Here is a 23,516-nt window from a genome sequence, read left to right as displayed (position 1 = left end):
TTTATTCCGTAGAAAATTTTTTGTTTTGTTTTGTTTGATTTTTTTTTTGACGAAAAAATGCATAAATGCACACTTTTATGATTATCACAAAGGAGATATTTTAATGAAAGTTACTACAGGAATAAAATTTAGACTCTAGATTCTAGAGTTTAGTCCTGGATATTTTATGACCTAATTTTTTTCTTTTGTAAACTTTTGATTAATAACTTTTTTAACTTTCAAGTAATTAAAGTATGCACTGAAAATATGAAAAATTGCCAAAACCTCATCAAACACCGATTTTGTTAGGCTAATACAATTATCAAAAATTTTTCCAGTTTCATAGACCTTCTGAACATGTGTATCGAGTATCTTGTAGTGTCAAAAAGTTCACTTTTCTTTATAATTGTCAAGAAGCTTACATGTTTTTGAACATAAATTTTGAAAATAAAAAAATCTTTACAAAATTGATAATTTTTTACATGAAAATATGAAATAGGACATTTCAAAATTTTTGGAAAAACTTTAATATTTTTCAAAATAATTTAAGTTAAAATTAAAATAATTCAAGTTGTAGCCCTTGAAAGCCAAAACTTTTGGAAAAGAAAAAATTATTTTACAAAAAATCAAAAAAATTTTGAATTGAAAGGGATACAAAATTCATAATTTTTTACAAAAAAAAATTGAAAATGTATGAAAATATCGATCCATTAACTAATTTTATGGGAAACTTTGATATTTTTAAAAGAACTTAGGTCAAAAATGTATCAAAATATGATTCTTTTAAAACATTTGTGATACATGGTTGGAGCCCATATGGACTACTGCAGCTCAATATTGTACCTGAATGGAAAAGAAGAAATTAAAGCAATACAGAAAATTCAAAACAGAGCATTAAGAATCTTGACGCACGGAAATATAGAAAGCAGTGTTTGTCGAATGTTACAGGAAACTAATTTGTTAAGTGTCTATCAACGTATATCGTTTAATGTTTTGATACTAATTTTTAAGGCAACAAAAAATCAACTTCCGAATTACCTGGCTGTGAATATTGAGAAAGTGGGCGACATACAGCCATATAATTTAAGAAATAATGCGCATTTGAGAACGAGACAAGACATTTTGTTCAATGAACAACATTCAGTGTGGTACAACGGTGTCAGACTTTTTCGAAACAATATAAAACAGACTGTGATAGTATTCAAGAATTTAAAAGAAACGCGTTGAATCACGTGAAAAGTTTAAAAGTATACCTGTTCAAAACATCGAAAGATGGACCTGACATCAACAACAACTCGATACTAGATATCCCTCCTGAGAATTTCTCAAAAAATTAGGTGGGAGGAAACCTAAAACATTTTTGATAGTTGTATAAGCCTTATTAGTCCGATAGTATTGTATGGATATGAAATTTTACCAACAACAAAGCATGACGATAAATACGTGATGCTTGAATTATTTAAATTTTTTTAAAGAACCCTTTTAGGCTTTTATATCATCTTTTCTCATTTGTACTTAATTCTAATAATGCTTTTCAATTCATTCTTAATTTCAATTCTTTTCTGAAGTTCATCGAAGTCGACAGGCTGTAGAAATAAATCATTGATGATTCTAATAGGTTGTCGAGTTATTTTCTTGTAGTTGTTGTCTGAAAGAGCGGTTTATGACTTCAAGTTGTACAAATAGTTCCTTTAAAAATTAAAAAAAAGCTTAACTGATGTACTTACCTCGATCTTCAATCATCCCCATTGAAACCTTTTCAACTTTTCTTCTCTACGAAAAAGACAGTTGATTTACGATTCAAATTCACTCCATAAAAATATCAACAAAATTATCATATAAACGTGTTTCGGAACTGTGTTAATCGGAAACAAATTTCTTTTGCATCATTTTACGGTCAGTGGCATAACGCCATGTCATGTGTTTGTTTGTGATGCTACTAATCTTATATTCACACTAAATTTTACGACTTTCCTCGTCAAACTTTATTGTTTGGAATCACCTTTCAAAGCAAATCTAAAAAAAAAGAAAAATATTCATCACATACTTTTTGGCTCAACTTCGCTACCTTGAAGACAGCTGACTTAAATTTTACAAACATTGCGCGATAAGATACGCAAGTCTACTATTTACTCACTGCAGTTCATTCAAAGATAAGAACATGACGATTCAATTTTTTTCCATACAGTTCAATATTTTAACGCAAAATCTTTTAGTAGTGATTGCGTTCTTGTAAGAAACAGACATGGAGAAACAACCGTCGTTGGACGAGAAACAACTCAGTCGAGTGCAAAAATTGCTCAAGAACCGTAAATTGATTCTTGAACCGGTAGTTGCGATTCTTTTCTTCGCAATTTTCTTGTCCGGTAAGAATTTTTAAGAAGCCAAAGGTCTTTTTTCGTGATTTTACGAAAATTAAAATTTCAGCTCAAGTGATAACAAATCACATCACTTATCGGGCATGTCGCAGCGAACTCGGTGAAAGTGAGGAAATTTGTCGCCAATTGGAACGAAAAGATGGCGGAATGAGTTCAAAAGACTTGGAAACTCGCGTTCAACCTTTCGTGGCTACTTACCAGAGTTACAAAGTTGTCATCGAATCACTCGTTCCTGCCTTGATGAGTCTCTTTGTGGGTGCCTGGTCAGACAAACATGGAAGGAAAAAAGTTATTTTCGTCGCTTATTCCGGTAATTTTTGAATTTTTCCAAGAAACACGTGAAAAAAATCGTTTTTTTCCAGGTTTCGCTCTTCAGTTTCTTATCTTTTATCTGCTTGGAACGATATCTAGTGCGATAAGCTACAGCTGGTATTTGTTGGCATCACTACCGATTGCCGTAACTGGCGGGAATTGTATTCTAATGTCGACTCTGATGTCGTATATGGCTGATATTTCGACGGCAGAACAGCGCGCTAAGCGAGTGGCAAGTTTTCAAATTGGACTTATCATCGGAGTTTTTATGGGATCCGGATTTTCGGGACTTTTGAATAAGACTTTGGGAGCTGTAAATCTATTTTTTGTCTCTTTTGTCGTTTTGTTGTTCGGATTTTTGTATATTTTCTTCCGAGTTCCTGAAAGTATTGAAGTTTCAAGTAAACATCGTGCCTCGGGACTTAAGGATTTGTTCAAAACTGACATGATTAAGGAAATGGCGCATTCCGCTTTTCGTCCACGGTGAGTTATTTCCCATCTTGAACTAAAAAATTATGACTTAAACTTGAGCTTGAAAGACTTAATCTTTAATTTGATTAAAAATTGAGATTTTTTAAGTCAAAAAATAATTAATTTTTAGCTTAACGAACAAATTTTTAAAAAATCTTACAAAAATTATTTAAATTAATTTTTATTATTTGACTTAAGCTTTGGTAAAAGTAACTTAATTTTGACTTAAGCCAAAAAAATCCTAATTTACAATTTTTTATCAAAAAAAAAAAATATTTTTTAAATTTGGTTAGCCCATTTAGCTTTTTAAATTTTTAAACTCAAAATTTGCCCCAGTTGACATTTAAAAAATTTGACCCAATGCACATTTAAAATTTTTGACCCATGCATAATTAATTTTTTAACACATTCAAAAATTTTTCTCGAAACTTTGTTTAAAAAATTTTGACTTTTTTCAATTTTCCAATTACGATAAATATTTTCATTTTTAATGCACATTTTTGGTATCTAAGTTTTTCAAATTTAAAATTTCTTAAGTAAAAAAAAAAATTATTATTTTTTGCCTTTTGGAACTAAATTTTAAAAAACTCACTTAAAATTTTTTTTTACAAAATATTTTGTAAATTGTTTTTTTTTTATTAATTTCAGCAAAAATCACGATCGCTTGATTGTTTGGCTCATCATCGCCAACTTCGCCATCACCATGTTCCAACAAGAAGGCTCCCAAGGCTTGACTTTCCTTTACACTCGCGAAAAATTCGGATGGACTCTCGAAGACTTTTCCGTTCTCGTGATTATCGCCACTCTTCTCATCATCGTGGGAAGTCAAACGGGACTCGCACTCCAAAAGAAACTCGAATGGTCCGACACAAAAACCGGCATTTTTTCGACATTGTCGCTAGTTTTTTCGAATTTCCTCAATGCTCAGTCCACGCAATCGTGGCACTTGTACGCCGCAATGTTCTTGGGAATTTTCAGAGCTTTGCCGGATACGCTGAACAGAAGTATTCTCGCTTCAGTGGTAGCTTCGAATGAAATTGGGAAAATAAATTCGTTGATTGGCTCGATTCAAGCAATTTGTAGTTTGGTGGGATCGCCGACGTACACGTGGATTTATCGACAAACGATTGAAACGAATCCAGGATTTTATCATTATGTGACGGGATGCTTCTTTTGCTTGATTGCTCTGTCGTTTGGAGTAATTCAGTTGCTGCAAAATGAGGAAAGTGTCAAGAAAGAGAAGAAAATGGACAAAAAAGTACGTTGAATGAGGCGAAATTTAGTATTCTAGTCAATTTTTACGAATAAAATATTAGTAAAAAAAATTTTAGGTTTTTAAATTTAATTTTTTTCTAAATTTTGTAGAAAATAAATTATTTTTTATAACTTTTTAGGAAAAAAATAATAATTTTTGATAATTTTTTAAATTTTTCATAGGATAAAATTTTTCATAATATTATCATTTGAATTGGCTCTGAAAAAAATTTTTGACGATTTTTTTAACTTTAGAAAAAAATTATTATTTTTTATATTTTTTTAGGAAAAAAAAATTATTTATTTTTTTTATTTTATTTTTTTAAATATTTATAAATTATCATTTTTTACTTAAAAAAATTTTTATTTATTTTTTTTAATTTTAAAATTATTTTTTGAAGATTTTTTGATAAAGTTTATTTCGATTTTACTTTGACTTATATGATTTTTTTTATTTTTTGTCAACATATTTTTCAAGCAAAAGTTCAAAAATAAAAATAAAAAAAAATTAATAAAAATTAAAACTTTACAATTTGCACCAAGAAAACATTCTGAAGTCCTAAAAGATGCAAATTTCGTTCCTAAAAATTAAATTTAAATTAAACTTTTAATTAAATAAATTAAATTTAATTAAATTTTTTCTTTTACAAAAATTTGAATATTTTTATTTTTTTTTTTTTTCAAATAAAATTCAATAGATTTAAAAAGCTTCTTGCTAAGATCTTGAAAAAAATATCAAATATACGTCAATTTAATGATTTTTTTTAAATTTATTTTTTTCGATTGTTTTAATTTTTAATTCTTAATTAAATAATTATTTTAAAAAATTAGAATTCAAAAAAATGCGATTTTATATTTTAATTAATTTTTTGCCATCAATTTTAGTTTTTTATGACAAAATTCATAATTGATTCCTAATATTACAATTTAAAAATTTTTATTAAAAATTTAAAAATATTATACCTAATTTAATTTGGAAAAAAAATTTACTAAATGTTGTTTTTTTATTTATTTATTTTTTTTTTTGTAAAATCAATTTTTGTTCGCCTTTTTAGATAAAATTCTTAATTTTTTAAAATTATTTTATTTCAAAAACACATTTCGCGCTTTAAAAATACCGTTAATATTAACACTTGACTTACCAATGGAATCACTTAAAATTTCTTTCATGATCAAAAAATGAACATTTCACTAAGAGAGTATTTCAATTCTCTCCAAAATAAAATTCATAAAAAATTTCTACACAGAATTCAATAACAATCTATTTTGTTCTATTCAATCCATGAAGAAAACATTCTTCTGTAGGTATACATTCTTTCTTATTTTTCTTCCTATCCGTCTTCGTCTTCGCTTCTCAATGCAATCTCTCGTCAGTATGTAAGTAATCGTCGTCGGGCATTGTTCAATCTCTCTTCTTCTTCAAAAAAAACAAATTTTTAATCAACAAAAAAAAATACTTCGCATTTAATCTAATTACTGTCTAATGAGACGAAATACTTGCTGATTAAGTAACAATTATTATTTAACGGTCGCTCTTAACCCAGATTTCTGTTCAATTTTGCGCTTTGATCGAGAAAAAAAATATTTTTGTGAGAGATGCATCGATGCAGCCGAAATGCACTATTATTGACACTCGTAGCTCTAATTTCCGGTAAGATTTTTATTTTTAGTCATTTTTTTTGTACAAAGAAAGACGATTTAACTCCCTTTTTTCATGCGAGTGACTTGCGTCGTGTTCTATTATTATAATAACTTGTAAGAAACAGAGGTCAACGATTTTTTTACAATATACAGGAAAAAAAAAGTTGGAGATAAGGAAACAAAACAATAAATCTGCCTCTTTCTTCGATGTTTCGAGCGGAATGGAGTAAAAGTGTGTTTCATATCACAAAAAATTTCATATCAAATTTTTTTTCGCACCAATCTCTAAGTCAAGTCGAGCATTTTGAAAGGAATTTCATTCATTATCACGAGAATCAAAGAACAAAAATGCATTTCATTCAGATTTTTTAAGTGACGCACACACTCACACATCAATAACTTTCTATTTTTGTATTGTTCTATGCTTTCGAACATATGTTCTCGAGTACTTGTTGAGTGTCGATCATAAAAAAATGTTAGTTAGGACCATTTTTTAAATAAAATTATTTTTTTTTGCGCTTCAGTTATCGCGTTTGTCAGTGCTTGCGATGTCAAAGATGCTCATCACGGTTGCCGTATCGATAATGGACAATGCACGTGCGCCTTTGGATGTAAATCGGAGTTTCGGTATTTGAGTCGGACAGAGTGCCAAAACGCATTAAAGGTACAAAAAATAATTTTTTTTTTCACTAAAATTGATTAAAAATTATTTTTTTCATTGAAAGGGTCGCACAAATGACATTTGCAGTCAACAGCCATGCAATAACGGAGGACTCTGTATCCAAATTTCACATTCGCCGGGATATAAGTGCACTTGCTTGAACGGTTACTTTGGATCGCGGTGTCAGAGAAGTGAGTTTTATTATTTTTTTTTTGTGAAAAATGATAAATTTCGATTTTTTGTAGAATGTCCAACTCCTGGTACCCTCGAATATGTCCAAGGCAAATTCTCGCACGAGTGTGTTGTTATCTAAAAGAGTCTGGTAGATGGCTGGTTATTCTATACATTACTTACTTACATACGAAATAACTTGTAAATTTAGTCATAAGATACTTTTTTGGTAATATATCGATAGAAGTTTATAAAAAATGTGTGTTTTCTGTTTTAATTACATTTTCGGTAAAAGGTATAAAAATTGTTGATTTTTTTTCAATTTTAGCGGATTATTTTAAAAAAACTTAATTCACTCAGAATTTTTTGCTTATCTTTTTGGCAGATTTCGGAAAAAAATAATAGAAATTAAGTTGGAAAGTCGCCTTTCAGTAGAGTTTAATCTATTTTTGGTCCAAAGACTTAAAAAAATTAAAATTTTATTTTTTTTTATAATTTTCAGCTTAAAATTTTATCGAAATACTTAAGAAAAAAACTTTTTGAACAAAGAAAAAATTAAAAATTATTTTTTTTTAATTTTTCAATTTTTAAAAATTTTTTTTTTTTGAAGATTCCTATTTTTTTTTTATTTTAAATTTTTTACACATAAAATATAATTGTTACAATCCTCTGTTTTAGTTTTTTAAATTCAATTTAATTTTGAAATTCAATATTTCGAAAGTTTTTTAAGCTTTACAGAAATTGACCAAAAAAAATTTTTTCTTGTGACAAAAAGTTCATAAATTTGAAAAATAAAATAAAATTTTTAAATAAAATTTCGTGTTTCTTTGATGCTTCTCATAAAATTGATTTTTTGAATTTTTTAGATAATTTTTTTTGCATTTTCATGAATTTTTAAAAATTAGGTATTTGAAATTTAATTTTTTTATTTTTTTTTTCAAATAAATTAAATTTTGGGACAAAAAATATAGCAAAGTTTACTAAAATGTTACTTTTTAACTTGAATTCCATAAATTTTTCCAAAATCTGCAATGTAAAAATGTAGCTAAAAAAATTTAATAACCCAAAAATCTAATAACTTCCTCTGAAAATCGAAATTTCATGACTCAAATTTACTTCTTTGACGAGTCTCGGTTCCAAAAAACTTTTTTCACCAAATTCCGAGTTAAATATTTATTTTATTTAGTCTTCCTCAATTAATTCTTAGATAATTTTTATAATAATTTCAATCAATACTTTCATCACGTCTCGTCACTATCTCCTCAATTCAACATGCTATGACGATCGTAAATATTCTTCCGCTGTTCCTTCACCTGTTTCTTCCACTTGTCCTGATGCGCTCCCACCCGGTTCAAGACATTATTCGATCCGCCTGCCTCATTTGCGCGCGAAGTCGACGGTCCAAACACCATTTGCATCGGATTCGAATTCGTTTCGTCTTCCTCGTTCGTGTGTTCCTGATAATTCAACTTCATGCGTTTGTTCAGCAAGGGATCCAGCAAGAACAGGAACAACATGTAAACGCAAAGAATGGAAATGACAAAAATCACGATGATGACAATGACTTTGATCGTTGTCGTGTTCCGATTCTCGTATTTGCATTCGCAACGTGGACAAAATTCCTTTTCTTTGCCATTGATCGAGATATTTTTCTTGGCGAGTCGCGGCAAAATGACTTCGTCGCAATTGCACTGCGATGGCAGAACATTTTCGATAATTAGCATGCGAGAATCGTCGTTTGTGGTGCGATTAATTACGCTGTTTACCGACGGGCAGACACATTTGCATCGCTTATCTTCGTAACTTTGGGCCTGAAAAAAATTTTTTTTTTATTAAATGGGTGAAAATGTAAAGTGGATTTTATTTTAACTCACGTCAGCAAGAATTATGTGAACGGCAAATATGACGAGAGGAAGGACCAAAAGTCGCTTCATGGCTATGTGGCAATTATAAAAAATTCAAAAGCTTTACACGAGAAGAAATTTGATAATTTTAGAACATTTTTCAATGATAATCTACTTTTTTGTTTTGAAAATATCGTTACGGTGACCAGATATACAAAAACTGAACCGGGGACAAGGGATTTAGTTACTTACTGAGTGACGAGATGGCGCTAGTTGTTTATCAAAAAGTGTCGATTTTTGTAACTTTTGATCATATTTTTATTCCTAAATGTTCATTTTAATATTTTGATGGCTTTATAATGAAATTTATAACTGAAATTTGTTCAATTAAAAAAATCTAAAGAATTTTTAACAAATTTTAAAGCATATTTTACTTAGATTTAAGTTTTAAGCTTTAAAAAGATGTTTTTCTAATTTTTTAAAATTTAAGAACGATTTTTGGAAGATTAAAAACAAATAGAAAAATAAATTTGACCGATTTTTATCTACCTAAGAACCTTTACAGATTTTTTCAGTCCATTTGTGAATTTCAACATCAACTTTTTCAATCGAAGACTCATTTTGGAGAATTTCGTTGACAAATTTTGTATTAAAAAAAGATTTTCTTCAAAGAACTTGACCACATGTAGTTTTCAAAACACTTTTGAAATTCAATAGAAACAATTTGATGAAGGTTTAAAAGACAGAATCTTAAAGCTTAACTTTGAAAAAGTTAGTTTTTGGATTTCCTGTAGATTTTTTAGAAATTGACCACAATTTTACATTCTTTCGAACACTCAATAATAGTTTTTTATTAACATAATTCCTTTTTTATAACTCTACTATTTAACAAAAGACCGTTTTCCAAGTAATGTACAACAAGATTCAAGAAAAAATTATAAACAAGGAATGTTGAAAACCCTTTTGTGCTGAATTTTCGACCAAATCATATCAGTTGCAAGAAATTTACAACAGTTTTCTTACATGAACTAGCGATAAATTTGATTATTTATACATATATTTTTGTTTTTTCTTTAATATTTATAGATATATACTGATTAAGGGTTGGTTGGTTGGTTGCTGTTGGGAGTTATTCTGCCTAAATAAAACGAGAATTTGTGGCTTAATTTACAGACGAACGGCTGTTGGCGTAGAATTGTTGTCCAGACACGACTAGAGTGGCGACATAAATTAAAGCCGCTATCCAACAGTTGAATGCATTCTGGCTGTAAGCTTTGTCCGCATCCGAATAAAACTGGGCAGCAGTTTCGTAGTGTTCTTGCAGTGGCAGATCCTCAATCAACGCCACTGAATGCATGTAGTAGAAAACACCCATGAGCGCCTGAAAAGACAAACAAACATGAAAAACGTTAAATTGTTGTTGCAAAAATTCCGGCGATGCGAGCAAAAAGCAAAGAAATGTCTGACAATGACCTTCGTACATCTTTGTGCATATTTTTTGCTAATTACTATTATCATCTTGTTGGAAGTGCTCTTGGTAAATATTGCGTAAATTAACTTACCAACTGGATTATTCCCCAAACGGAAATGATCAGTCCGCAGAGCGATAGTTTTGGGCCACAAATCTTCATTTTTTCGACTTTAAAACGCGAGGATTGCACTCAGAAAAGAATTTTTTCTGTGTTTTCTTCGAATTTTCTGAGTCAGGTGATGTTCGATTGAGAAAATTTGACAGCGCCCTAGCAGACAATTTGCATAACGAGAGAAATTCCCGCAAGAGGGCGCTACAGTTAAGGTAACTTATTGTTGTGATTTTTGAAGACTGTCCTTTTTATTTAGATCGTTTACGAGGAATCTCGTTGGGTAAGGTTAGGTCTCAAAATAATTAATGGATATTTCACATTTATACTCAATTATTCAGGGAGAATGTTTTTGGTGCACTTATAAATCATCATCAGGATATTGTACATTATTCTTTGTTTGACACTTAGCAAATTCGCTTGATATATCAATTTCTGCTATATCTGTTTCCTCTGGTCGTTACTCTCAACGCTCTGCTTTGTATTTTTTTAATGTTCTAGAGGATTTTTTTCAAAATAGAACAAATTGAAAATAGATATGAACATCTAAAAAAAGGCTAACTTAGATTATATTACAGGACTTTGAAAGCGATTGAACATCGAACCATCTTCTTTCTAATGAGGATCTACCTTTTGGGTAGATGGTGAAACAAGTCGAGTTCAATACCGCATTTTTTTCTTCGAAATGCGGTAAAAAAGAAAAAGAGAGAAAAAATCCTAGAACATTTCTCCGTAATAAGTCCAATTTTATTCATATTGGGAGTTTTGAAAACTTGAAAAGCACGAACTGACTTCAGAGTAACATATTTTGTACTGACTTGTATCACTGGAATCCATATTCAAGTTATTTCAAATTTATTTACTATTAAGACTTGTCTCTGATTTAGAATTCAACAATTTCAAAACAATTTTCATTCAGAAATCTTTCAAAATTTCGAATTTTTATTCTCATTCTGAACTGGGGACATTCAATCCAAAACTTTATAGGTCACCCTATCACAATTTTAAAACACATATCCCCGGTTAAATTTCTGAATATCTGGTCGCCGTACGTCAGTAATTCAACAAAAATCAACAGCAACTCGAACACTGCGGTTTTATTTCAATTAATTTTTAGTCAAGTTTGTTATCATTTTAAATGTGAAACCAATCAAATATTTACTCATTTCGCATTGATAAACGCCGTGTTAATTAAGAAAATGTTTTAGATAAGAGCTGAGTGTGTGAAAAAGTGACTTATTAATCACCGACTTTGTTTACTGCTTATATTTTTCTTACCTGCTTCTACACACACGAACCCACATACGACAAGTCAGTACACACGGACCCGTAGTACGGAGCTTGATCATCATCTTTATTCAATGGAAAAAAGAAGAATTTTTGTGTACAATTTGGGAAAGGCGCTGAAACAGAAACACACACTCGAGTGAAAATTTATTCAATAAAAAAAAAAATCAAAAAGTGAAGAAAGTGTAAAATAAAAAAAAAATCCATTGGAATGAAGGTAAATGCGGGTCGATGAGACTCCAAATTAAATCCAAAGTGATAAAGAAAAACTCGAATCGTCGTAGAACAAAAGATGTTTTGTTCACCCACATCATTCATTTTCTGCTCTATATGTCCTTTATTGGTTTACGATATACATTTAATACATTACATATGACGACGACGACGACGAGCGAGTGAGCGAAGAGAGACTTGTAGCTCGTCGTAAATAAATACACAGAAAAAAATAAGAATAAATAAGACGAAGTAAATATGATTATTATGTACGCGAGTGAGAATAAGTGTTTACTACGTGAATTTGAAGAATTGAGTAGCAGCCAGCAGCACATCTCGCACACACCACAAAACTAGTGTAAATAAATAAAGTGAATTAAAGAGACTAGAAAGACCGTGTTGTGTTGTTCAAGTGTGAAGATGTGTGTACTCATTAAGTCTCGTTGTTTTGATTTTTTCTTAGAACTTGAATCATTATTGCCTAATGATTGCAACTGTTTGGTATTCAACGGAAGTTGCACACGGATTTTTCGAGTGTCATTAGACAGGGATGCTAGTCGCATTTGTCTCTCGCGATAAACGAATGGATGGATGGGGAATACTAAAAGTTAAATAATTCTACGAAAAGTGCCCAACCTTTATCGCGCGCGACAAAATAACCAAGTCAATTCATATATCAGTCCGCACACAACAAGACAGTGTGATGTCATTTAATTTCGCTCAGATAATTATTTTTGTTTACGTTTGGGGAGTTTTAAGATACGTAATGGTTTGATGAGTCTGTCTGTCAAAATATTTTGATAAAATTTGAATATTTAATTATGACCGGTGGGTTATTCGAATTCTTTTAAAATAATTTTCGAAAATATTTTTTGAGCAAAAAAAAATAACTAAGCGATTCTTCTTCGATGGCCGTAAAATTTTGATTCTACCAGAGTTTTTAATCTTTCTGTCAAGTATTTCGGGAATAGATCATTTTTGACTTTGTCAATAAGTTTCAGAGCGTTAAAGTAAACTCTTTGCTTCATTTCAAGTAACTCCATGTCGTTTAGCATAATCTCCACATTCGTATATCTGTCTTTAAGTAGAATCGCTCGCAGTGCCTTGATGCAGTTCTTTTGCATCGCCTTCATAATTGGTTTGATAATTTCCTTTTTTGAATAATTTTCCTTCCTGAACGATGCTGTCATGTTGAGTTTTTAGAACCTTTACGACTCATGAAATATAGTATATAAAAAATAAAAAATTTGCTTTAATTTTTAATTAGACCTTTTTTAAGATAAATTAACACTTTTTTACCAAAATTAACACTTTCCAATAAGTGAGTTAAATTTAATTAATTTTAAATAAGACAAAAAAATTAATTGTCAAATATGACACGAGTCAGTCTTTTAGCTTGAAGATTTTCTGGAAATAAAAAAAATATTTAAAATTTTTAAAGCAATTTAAATATTTAAAATTAAGGCCGCTCCAAATGAAAATCAAAAATAAAGTCCAAAATTTTTGAAAATAAAATGGGGGCAAAATAAAAAAAAAATTGAAATACTTATTTTCATACAAAATGACAGAATTTTAGCAATTTTTGATCGTTGATCAACATTTTTGTTTTTTTTTTCATAATTTTCTTTGAAATTTTCAAATAAAAAATTGATTTTAGATCATTTAAAGCTAAAAATTGAAAAATTAAAATTTCATAAAAAACAACTGTCAAAAAAAATAGAAAAAAAAAATTCAGTAATTTTATGAAACATATTTTTAGAAAAGAAAATTAAAGTTAAAATATAATTTTCAAAACAAAAATTAAAATAATTGAAAATTTTTTATAAATTTTTTTGCAAATGTCTTGAAAATTATGAAAATACGCCAAAAAACGATCAATTTTGATGAAATTTTTAACTTATTTTTGATTTTCATTTGGAGCGGCCTAATTATGAAAAATAATCTTTCAAAAATAATTTATAATTTTACTTAATTGAATTTATTTAATAAATTCAATTTAATTAAATTAAAATTATTTAATTAAATAAATTAATTAAAAAATAATTTTAAATTAAAAAATTAAATTAATAATTTAAAAATTTATTAAAAAAATACTTACAAAAAATGCGCTCACATGACTTCCCTCAACACAAATCCAACTTCTCTCCACTTTTTATTAGCTACATTCTACCAATATGGCATGTTGTGTTACCGCACATATCGTTTAAATAAATCGTCTAAATAACATCGAGCGTACCTGTAATAATAATGATATTATTATTAAAATGTGCTAATTTCATTTGCGTAACAAATAATTGCAATTCCTAATTAATCCACATGAAAAAAAAAGTCCGACTTTCATTTTTTTTGCACGATGGATGATGACGATGAGTCATATTTCCCATCGCGAGTGTGTCGCGAAAAGGAATTCCGCGGAACCACACACATGACTTCACATAACATCACGACGACGAGCGACAACGTCGACGACACAAGTCAAGAATAAGCAGAGTAAAAACTTCCGTCATTTCATGTGTTATGCAGCGGGTCGTTAGTAGAATTGTAGAGAATAACATAAATTCTACTTCCGTTCGTCGTGCCTTTAACGAAAATAAAAAAAAAATCTACACTCACATATTTCGAGTGTCTCATGATGTTTCGACAAACAACGCGCTACAATTGCAATAGTTTATACGACGCGAATAATAATAATATAATAAATGTCTCAAAGCGAATATTTTTTTTTTATTCAGAAAAGTAATAAAATAAAATAAAATCAATGTCATATTCGGTGTGTGTATTGTTTTTGTTATTATTTACTACAAAACTCGCAGCAACTGCCACAAATATAAAATAGTTTTGTGCTGCGGCTGTTTTGCGCGTATCATAGATATTATTGCAAAAAAAAGCAAAACTCAGCATAATAATTTGCCTACTTACTACTGTTATTATTATTAGTAAGATGCTCATGAATAAATAGTACGTAAAGTCGTTCTACCGTTCGATATAACATGAACTTGAACAGAAAATTGTAGTTTTTTTTGCGTTTTGTTTCTGTGTGTGTTTATTTGTTTGTTTATTGAAATTGAAATCATCGCAGTCAGGGATGTTTGTCGAATGAAGTGAAGTCATTCTGAATGCGACGAACGAAAAAATTCTGAGATAAAAAATCTGTTTAAATCAGCAGGATTTTATCATTAGTGAATGATAAGCAATTCTAATGACACTTGAGAAGATCTTGACCTCAATTGACGACTTTTAAATGAGCAGAATTAATTTTTTTTATTAGTTGAGAGTAGAAATCATGGACATTCGATCTCAAGTCAAGTTTTTTTTTTAAATCAATTTTTTTCAAATTAAAATTTATTTTTTTTAAAAGTTTTTATTTTAAATAAAAATATTTAAAATATTTAATTTTGTTATAAATAAAATTAAGGGACAAAAAATTTTGTATAATTTTTAAAAAAATTTCGTTAATTTTTTTTTTCATGAATGATCTTTACAAAGGATCAGAAGGCAAAACTTTATTTTTTTACATTTTAGACTTTTTGAAAAAAAAAATTTTTTTTTCAATTTCTTTATTTTCTACAAAATTTAGGAAATTTGAATAAAAAAAACCCCGAATAAAAAAAAATATTTATTTTCTAAGTAAACTTGCCATTTTACAATTAAGGCGAATTAGGATATAAAAACATTTTTTGATATGCAATTGACTTTTCTTCAGTATTTTAAGAATTTTTTTACTAAAATTTTTATTTTTAACCTATTTTGATCTCAAAATCTATCAAAGAAAGCTTCTAGCTTATAAATAAAATCTCTTATTTGAAAGATTTAAAATTTTTTGATCGATTTTTAAGTCAAAATGTGTCAAAAATTATAATTAATAAAAATATATAAAAATTGAAAATGGTTTTAAAAATGAATTTAAAATCAAGTTCACAGTAATTTTTTTTTATATGTCACTTTAATTCTCATTTAAATTTTAAATTTTTCTTATTTAAAAAAATAAATTATTAATTTTTACTAAAAAAATATTTTTTTTACAACAAAAAAAGTTCTTAACTAGTCTCAATATTTTTTGAAGAATTTAATAAAAATTGAACTAAATTAATTTAAATTTATTATGGAAATAAAATAATTTTTTAAAAAATAATTCCTTACCTTTTTGATCCTGTTGAAAGTTTTTGATGAAAAATCCTGAAAAAAACCCCTAAGATCGCATTCACAACGTCAAATATAGCAACAGCAGAAAATTCCGCGCGACTCAATATGAAATCCGCCTTTATTTACAAATATATTGCTTGCCATTTGCATAATATTAACTTTATGTTTTTCCGATATCTCTCTTCTGTACTTACAGTTGGCGCTATTTATAACTTGATGCATATCCCGTCCCTCAGTGACAACAACACAGTAGTAGTAATAGCACATATACACGACAAAAAACGGATAGAAAAAATTAATAAAAAAAAATAATCCGCAGCAACATACGAACCAACAATAAAGGGACAATAAACCGTGTCAAATGCTTGACAGAGTACGACTTAGTGGCTTAAGTAAATTCAGTAGTAACACAAGTGCGACGAGTGGCGGCGGCGGCGGAGGACAAACGACGAGCACAGAAAAAGTTTCCGATCTGGCGCGCGACCGGAAAACAGGTGCAAGAACAATTCCGTGCACGGTTTTGTTCTTGAATGACACACAGCACACATTTCACTTGGATAAGCGGGCCAAGGGAGGCGATTTGCTGGAATTGGTCTTCGATCATCTCGATTTGCAGGAACGTGATTATTTTGGCTTGCAATTTGTGCAGTCGAGAGATGTTGTTGTGAGTAATATTTGATTTTATTTAGGTTTTTTTGTTCCTGGAAACATTTGAAATTTCAAAAATTTAGTTAAAATTTCAAAGAAAATTTAAGATTTTTAAAAAAATATTAATTTTATTAAAATTAAAAAAATAAAATATTAACTTTTAAAAAAAATTTATGAAGCGATAAGGAATTTTTATGATAAAATTACCATTTTTACAAGGTTTTTTACTTAGAAAATATTTTTCATAAAATTACAAAAATTAATTTATTTATTTAAAAAATTATTTATAAAAATTCAAAACATTTAAAAAAAATATATATTAATCAAATTGAATTTCAAGTAAAATAATTAATTTTAATTTAAAAAAATGTTTAGCTGAAAATATTATTTAAAAATTATTAAAATATTATTAAATTATTTAAAATTTTAAATTTTAAAAATATTTTTGTTTTGATGATTAATTATTTAATTTTAATTTTTAATTAATTTATTTTTTTTATTTTATTTCATTTTTATTATATTTTTAAATTTTATTTTTTTTTAAATTATATTTTTTTTTAATTTTAATTTTGGATTAATTATTATTTTTTTACATAATTCTTTTTATTTTTTTATATTAAAGCCGTTCCAAATTTTTTCCGATGTTTTTGTCCCAAAAGATTTTTTTCAAAATGGGGGGGGTCAAAATAAAAAAAAAAAGTTTTGAAATACTTTTTCATACAAAATGAAAAAATTTAAACAATTTTTGGTCATTAAAGAATAATTTAGTTGTTTTATGGTATTTACGTTAAGATTTGGTTCTTTAAAATCAATCTCAGAGTACTTCAAGGTAAAAATTTAAACAAAAAAATTTTATTAAAAAAAAACCGACAAAAAATTTGAAAAAAAAATTTTTGCAAATATTTTTGAGAATGAATTTTTCAAGTTAAATTTCGTTTTTCAATACAAAAATTCTTGAAAATTGAAAATATTTTAAAAAATTTTTGAAAATTTCTTGAAAAAATAAGGAAAAAGACCAAAAAATTTTCAATTTTGATGAAATTTTTAACTTTTTTTTTATTTTACCCCATTGGATTTTCGGCATTTGAAATGGGGCAGGGGACAAAAACATAGAAAAAAATTTGGAGCGGCCTAAAATATGAATTAAATAAATAATAATTATTTTTTAATTTTTTTAAAATTAAATTAGGTAACAATGTATATTATTAAAAAAAATTTCGAAAAAAATATACTTTCATAAAATTTCTTGAAAAATAAAAAAAAGTAATTTTTGCCGCATTTAATTTTTCTAGAAAAATTTTAAATACAACAAGGAACAACAAAATTAGAAATAAATTTTCTCACCTCAAAGCCACTTTTCACTAAATTCCCCAAATATATTTTTTTCCAGCGCTGGGTCGACGCCAACAAATCCTTCCGCAAACAATGGACAACGGTGCGCAACACCAACACAAATTCCGAGTCGCTTGCCGGTCCAACGCTCGAATTCCGCGTAAAATTCTTCGTCACCGATCCCAGTAGACTCCAGGAGGAATACACGCGATACCAATTTTACCTGCAATGCAAACGTGATATTTTCAGCGGAAAGCTTCCAGTAACGCTAAACACAGCCTGCCTCCTCGCCAGTTACACGGTGCAAGCGGAATGCGGCGACTTTGATCCGTTGGAACACACGCCCGGCTACCTGAAATCCATGCAACTGTTGACGGAGCAAAATGAGGAAGCGGAACGACGAATCATGGAGTTGCACAAATTGCATCGCGGTCAATTACCTGCCGACGCGGAATATAATTTCCTTGAGCATGCCAAGCGATTGGAATTCTACGGCATCGATTTTCACAAAGCGAACGACACGAATGGGAAGGAAATTGATTTGGGCGTTTGTTCGATCGGACTGCTCGTGTATCAGCATCACATTCGCGTAAATACGTTTTCGTGGTCGAAAATGGTGAAAGTTTCGTTCAAAAGGAAGGAGTTTTTTATTCAACTGAGAAAAGAGCCGTCCGAGAGTTATGACACGATGCTGGGCTTCAGCATGGGAACTCATAAAAATGCCAAAGCGCTGTGGAAGGCATGCGTCGAACATCACAGTTTCTTCCGGTTGCAACGTCCCCAGCGAGCGACGACACGTTTTTTGCCCCTTTCGCTCGGCAGCAAGTTCCACTATACGGGAAGGACCGAACTGCAAGCTGTGGAGGATAGCAAACAGAGGAACAGCAAAATGTCCAAAGTCTTTGTGCGATCTCCGAGTAAACGTGCCTTGGCCAATAATCACGCAGCACAAAGCACCCCGCCGTCCCACATGATGAACGGCAATGGCACCAGTAGTGATAATAGTGCTAAGAATCAGTCTTCGATATTGCTTAAGAATTCCGGAAAAGTAACATCTAAACAGCCATCGATCCCGCGAAAGGCCTGGGAAACGCCCCACAGCGACGACGAAGGTGGTTTTCGACCCACTTTCGGGGCGGCGAACGTTAACACTGCCATGGAATCGCCTCCGCCCGCCTATAGTGGCGAAAATCTGACAAATTCCACACTTGACGAGAGCATTGTGACAATCCGACTTGTTGCCGATGAACAGGGAAGGTTCGGATTCAACGTCAAGGGCGGCACAGACCTTCAAATGCCGATTTTAGTGTCGCGAGTGGTTTCCAATACGCCCGCTGACAAAAGCATTCCGCGAATTTGCGAGGGGGATCAAGTCGTTCTCATCAATGGACGTGACGTGAGTGGCTTAACGCATGAACAAGTAGTGGAATTAATTAGAAATTCGCGGGAATATTGCGGCGAATTGGTGCTGGCGATAAAACCCAATCCCACAATCCAATATCCGGACAAAGAGGAGCCTTTGTATCAATATGTGCCGGAAACTGACATGGGATTGCATTTGCGTCAATTGGATGCTGCCGATGCTTTTACCCAATCCTTGCTTTTATTGAGTGATGGTTTGGCTTCGGGCTCCTTGGTGGCTCAATATGAGCAATTGTACCGGAAAAATCCCGATTTGGCCATTACCGAAGCCCGTAAAGTCGATAATTTGCACAAAAATCGGTATCGTGATATTTCGCCGTACGATTGCACGCGAGTTGTTCTCCTGAATTCCGATAGCGGCGACTACATCAACGCCAATTACGTCAATATGGAGATTCCGGGTGGCACAATTAATCGTTATATCGCCACGCAGGGGCCCATGAACAGTACTGTCACGGATTTTTGGCGTATGGTGCAGCAGGAGAGCAGTTACTTGATCGTCATGCTCACAACGACCGTTGAACGCGGTAGACCCAAGTGCCATCAATACTGGCCCAGTCCAAGTAGCGGCGAGATGCAGTTGGCGGAGGGCTTTTCCGTGCGTTGCCTCAAGGAGGAAGCCGATGTGACGGGCAGTTTTGTCTTTCGTGATATTTTATTGAGTGATACGAAGACGGGCGAGAAGAGGACCGTGCAGCAAATGCAATATCTCGTGTGGCCCGATCACGGGGTGCCGTCAGACCCGAATTTGTTTATACAGTTTACGGAAAAGGTGAGGACGGCGCGGAATGCAACGTTGTTGCACGAGATTGAGGATACGCTGAGGAATGTGCGGCTGAAGAATGTCGATGAAAATGGCGTGGATATCAGTGAGAGGCGGATTGATGATAGTCCTGGTGATGCACCGTCTAATACGAGTATTCATCAGTAAGTATTTTAATTTTTTTTTTCTTTTAAAAATTAATTCTACTATAAAATTTCGAGAGAATTGACTGAAATTGCGACAAAAAAATTTTATTTATTTATTTTTTTTTATTTTATTTTTTTTTTTTTTGAACGAAAAAAATGTCTATCATTTGATCATTTTCTTTCAGTTTGGCGTTAAAATTTTAAAGATTTAATTCAATCTAATTTAAAAATAAAAAAAAAATAAATTGAATGAAATTTAAAAATATATTAAAAAGAGCGAAAAAATTTTTCAATTTTTGTAAATTTTCATGCAAAATGACAAAAAAAATTTTCTTTTAAAAATAATTTTCAAAAACAAAAAAATTGATTTTATGGTATTACAAAAAAATAATTTAAAATTTATCCATATTTCAAGATAAAAATTAAATAAAAATAATTTTTCGAAAAAAACCTGTCAAAAAATTCGGAAAAAAATAATTTTTTTAAATTACTAAACCCCCCCTAATTTACGAAGTATTTTTTTTAAAATACCCCCCCCCCTTTTTCAAGAAAAATTGTTAAAAATTTCAAATTTTAAAAAATTTTGTGAAAAATTTTAAAAAACTCAAAAAGTTAAAAAACAGATCGAAAATTTTTGAAGCTTTTAAATATTTGACAAAAAAAAAAAAATCTTAATTAATGAAATTTTTAACGTTCTAAAAACTTTTATTTCTTTTTACGTCGAAATTTTCGGAAATCATGGACAAAAATTTTCAAAAAAAAAAAATAAAATATATATATTTTTAAACAAACAAATTTAAAAAATGGTTTTTTAATTTTTAAAACAAATTTTATTTGGAAGTTGGCGTAAAAAATTCAGAGGGAAAAATAAAAATTAAATTAAAAATTTAAATATTTTTTTATTTTTTAAAGTTTGTTTGAAAAATGCAAAATATTGTTTTAAATACATAAATATTTAATACAAAATATTTAAAAGAAAAAATTATTTTGACTTTAATTTTCAACAAATTTGATTAAAATAAGAGAAATTAAAGTGAAATATTTAAGTAAAAAAAATTAAGTTAAAAATATAAAAATATTTTGGAGAAGAAAACTAACTTAAAATTACTGAGCAAGTTTTTAAAAAAATTTCAAAATTAAAAAAAAACTTTTTAAAAAAATTATTTAAAAGACACAAAAAACTAAAAATTTTTAATTGAAATTGTAGCAAAATTTACTAAAAATTTTATTTAATTAAATTTTCAACTAATTTTATTTAATTTTTACTTTTAGATGCATTAGTGCCGGAAATCCCCCAATTATCATTCACTGCTCTGCTGGCATCGGACGAACCGGCGTCTTAATACTGATGGATACCGCCCTATCGCTCATCGACATCAAAGAGCCCGTTTATCCGCTTGACATTGTGCAGACGATGCGTGATCAACGCGCTTGCATGATACAAAATGCTGTAAGTTTTTCTTCATTCTCATAAAATTTTTCAAAAAATTAATTTTTTTCTCACTTTTAGGGCCAATATCGATTTGTCTGTGAGTGCGTTTACGCCGCATACACAAAAACATTGATAAATTCGGGATCACAAACGAATGGCGACTGAATTTCCTCTCCATAAGTTTAAGAATAAGTGTTTAAGAATGAAAATAAAGAAGAAGATGAAGCAATCAAAAACCATCCAGAATTAACAAAAACGAGCTTGTACCTCACATTTACAATTAAAAACTAAAAAAAAATCATAAAAACCGAAAAAATTATTAACTAATTATATTAGAATCGTAAAAAAATGTTAAATATTCAATTAAATAGTTGCTTTACATCACACATAAACACGTCACAAAACTTACAAAATGTACATTTATATAGCGATTAGGAACTAAAATCTAAATAAATTATGAAATTTAATGACTAAATATAATTAATTATTATTCTACTTATGCTCATAATTTTTATTAATTAATTTTATTAATGATAATAATTTAATTAAAACGTAATGTCTTCTAAATATTTATAAATATATACTTTTACTTACCTTTCCCGAAAAATGCGATAAATTTTCTTAAAAATCCTTAGAATTAATACAAAAAATGTTGAAATTTCGTGTTTCAGTTAGGTTTGACGTCTATTAATAAATTTAAAAAAAATAATAAAAAGAAATCCAAAAAATAATTGTAGATAATAATTAATGAGAAAAAAATTGATATAGAAATTGACCGATTTTACAGACTTTGAAAAGTTTAAAAGTGTGTTTAAAAATGAGGAAAAATTATTAAAAATTTTTTGAAATAAAGACTTTGAGAGTTAAAAATTTGTTTTAATTTTTTATTAGGTATTTTTTATGTAATGTTTTTAATTGATTTTTTTATAATTAGGCAAAAAACATATTCCTAAAATTTTCAGGTTTCATATACCTTCTGAACATTAGGTGGGATGTATATCAAGTATCGAGTAACTTACAGAGTAAAAAATTATAATTTTCTTTTTTAAACGTCGTGAATTTTACATGTTTTGGAAGATCAATTTTAAAAATTATTAATTTTTTTTAAATTTTTATGTTTTTATTGAAAAAACTTAAATTGTTATTTTTAATTTGAGGCTTTTAATTTAAAAAAATATTTTAATTAATTTAATTATTTAATTAATTTCTTTTTTTTATTAAAGGATATAAAAAATAAATATTTAATTTAAGGCAAGTGCAATTTCAAAAAATGTTTAATTTTAAAGCAAAAATTTTTGAAAATCCAAGGTCAAGGGTAATGGAATAATGATAATGGTTTTGACATTTTTGGATTCAAAACATGGAAAAAATAAAAATATCAAAAAGTTTTTAAATTTTGTGTATTTTGTAATTTCCAGGAAAATTTGATCCACAGAAAAAAATTAAAAAAATTATAATTTAATTTTTCAAAAATTTTATTTAAAACGTTAGAAATTTTTTTAAAAATTATAAATTTTTTTTTGTTTCGAAAATGGTTCAAATGTTAAAATAAAAGATCTAAAATTCTATATTAATTGAATATTATTAACGTTTTAAATATTGAAAAAGATGCAAAAAATATTATTGTTTTTCATTTTAATTTTCATTTTTCCCAAATTTTTACTTTTTGAGGTCTAAAATAATGTGAAACATTTTTTTAAATTGTACTTGCCTAATGAAATAGGTATTTTTATTCATTAAATTAATTTAATAAAAAAAGTGAAAAATTTGAAAAATTAATTCTCCATTATTTATTATTAAGATAACTGATAAAATTAAAATATTGACGATAAATCGCTT

The 23,516-nt window shown here is 29.0% G+C and overlaps 5 protein-coding genes across 5 annotated transcripts; 3 read left to right on the top strand and 2 right to left on the bottom strand.

Annotated features, from left to right (window-relative positions):
* Window positions 1-2,210: 2,210 nt before the first annotated feature.
* On the top strand, window positions 2,211-4,570 carry LOC134830390 (probable peptidoglycan muropeptide transporter SLC46). The gene is made up of 4 exons (XM_063843854.1): window positions 2,211-2,345; window positions 2,407-2,667; window positions 2,720-3,152; window positions 3,789-4,570. Exons 1-4 carry the CDS (start codon window positions 2,225-2,227, stop codon window positions 4,405-4,407), a joined length of 1,434 nt encoding a protein of 477 aa, XP_063699924.1. The 5' UTR covers window positions 2,211-2,224; the 3' UTR covers window positions 4,408-4,570.
* A 1,211-nt stretch (window positions 4,571-5,781) lies between these two features.
* On the top strand, window positions 5,782-7,184 carry LOC134831890 (adhesive plaque matrix protein 2-like). The gene is made up of 4 exons (XM_063845721.1): window positions 5,782-6,045; window positions 6,560-6,699; window positions 6,761-6,887; window positions 6,942-7,184. The coding sequence occupies exons 1-4, from the start codon at window positions 5,991-5,993 to the stop codon at window positions 7,007-7,009; spliced, it is 390 nt and encodes a 129-aa protein (XP_063701791.1). The 5' UTR covers window positions 5,782-5,990; the 3' UTR covers window positions 7,010-7,184.
* Window positions 7,185-8,025: 841 nt separating this feature from the next.
* LOC134832771 (uncharacterized protein CG1161) lies at window positions 8,026-8,914 on the bottom strand. The gene is made up of 2 exons (XM_063846920.1): window positions 8,742-8,914; window positions 8,026-8,678 (listed from the first exon to the last, which is right to left on the bottom strand). Exons 1-2 carry the CDS (start codon window positions 8,799-8,801, stop codon window positions 8,130-8,132), a joined length of 609 nt encoding a protein of 202 aa, XP_063702990.1. The 5' UTR covers window positions 8,802-8,914; the 3' UTR covers window positions 8,026-8,129.
* Window positions 8,915-9,533: 619 nt separating this feature from the next.
* LOC134832773 (ribonuclease kappa) lies at window positions 9,534-10,445 on the bottom strand. The gene is made up of 2 exons (XM_063846921.1): window positions 10,274-10,445; window positions 9,534-10,092 (listed from the first exon to the last, which is right to left on the bottom strand). The coding sequence occupies exons 1-2, from the start codon at window positions 10,340-10,342 to the stop codon at window positions 9,874-9,876; spliced, it is 288 nt and encodes a 95-aa protein (XP_063702991.1). The 5' UTR covers window positions 10,343-10,445; the 3' UTR covers window positions 9,534-9,873.
* Window positions 10,446-11,365: 920 nt separating this feature from the next.
* Window positions 11,366-22,113, top strand: LOC134832770 (tyrosine-protein phosphatase non-receptor type 4). Its single transcript, XM_063846919.1, has 5 exons — window positions 11,366-11,795; window positions 16,131-16,598; window positions 17,973-20,263; window positions 21,518-21,695; window positions 21,756-22,113. The coding sequence occupies exons 2-5, from the start codon at window positions 16,296-16,298 to the stop codon at window positions 21,840-21,842; spliced, it is 2,859 nt and encodes a 952-aa protein (XP_063702989.1). The 5' UTR covers window positions 11,366-11,795; window positions 16,131-16,295; the 3' UTR covers window positions 21,843-22,113.
* The last annotated feature ends 1,403 nt before the right edge of the window (window positions 22,114-23,516 follow it).

The sequence above is a fragment of the Culicoides brevitarsis genome, chromosome 2 (assembly GCF_036172545.1).
Source record: "Culicoides brevitarsis isolate CSIRO-B50_1 chromosome 2, AGI_CSIRO_Cbre_v1, whole genome shotgun sequence".
Classification (NCBI taxonomy): Eukaryota; Metazoa; Arthropoda; class Insecta; order Diptera; family Ceratopogonidae; genus Culicoides; species Culicoides brevitarsis.
The sequence above is the reverse complement of the archived record's forward strand: the minus strand, read 5'-3'. Positions and strand labels throughout refer to the sequence as shown.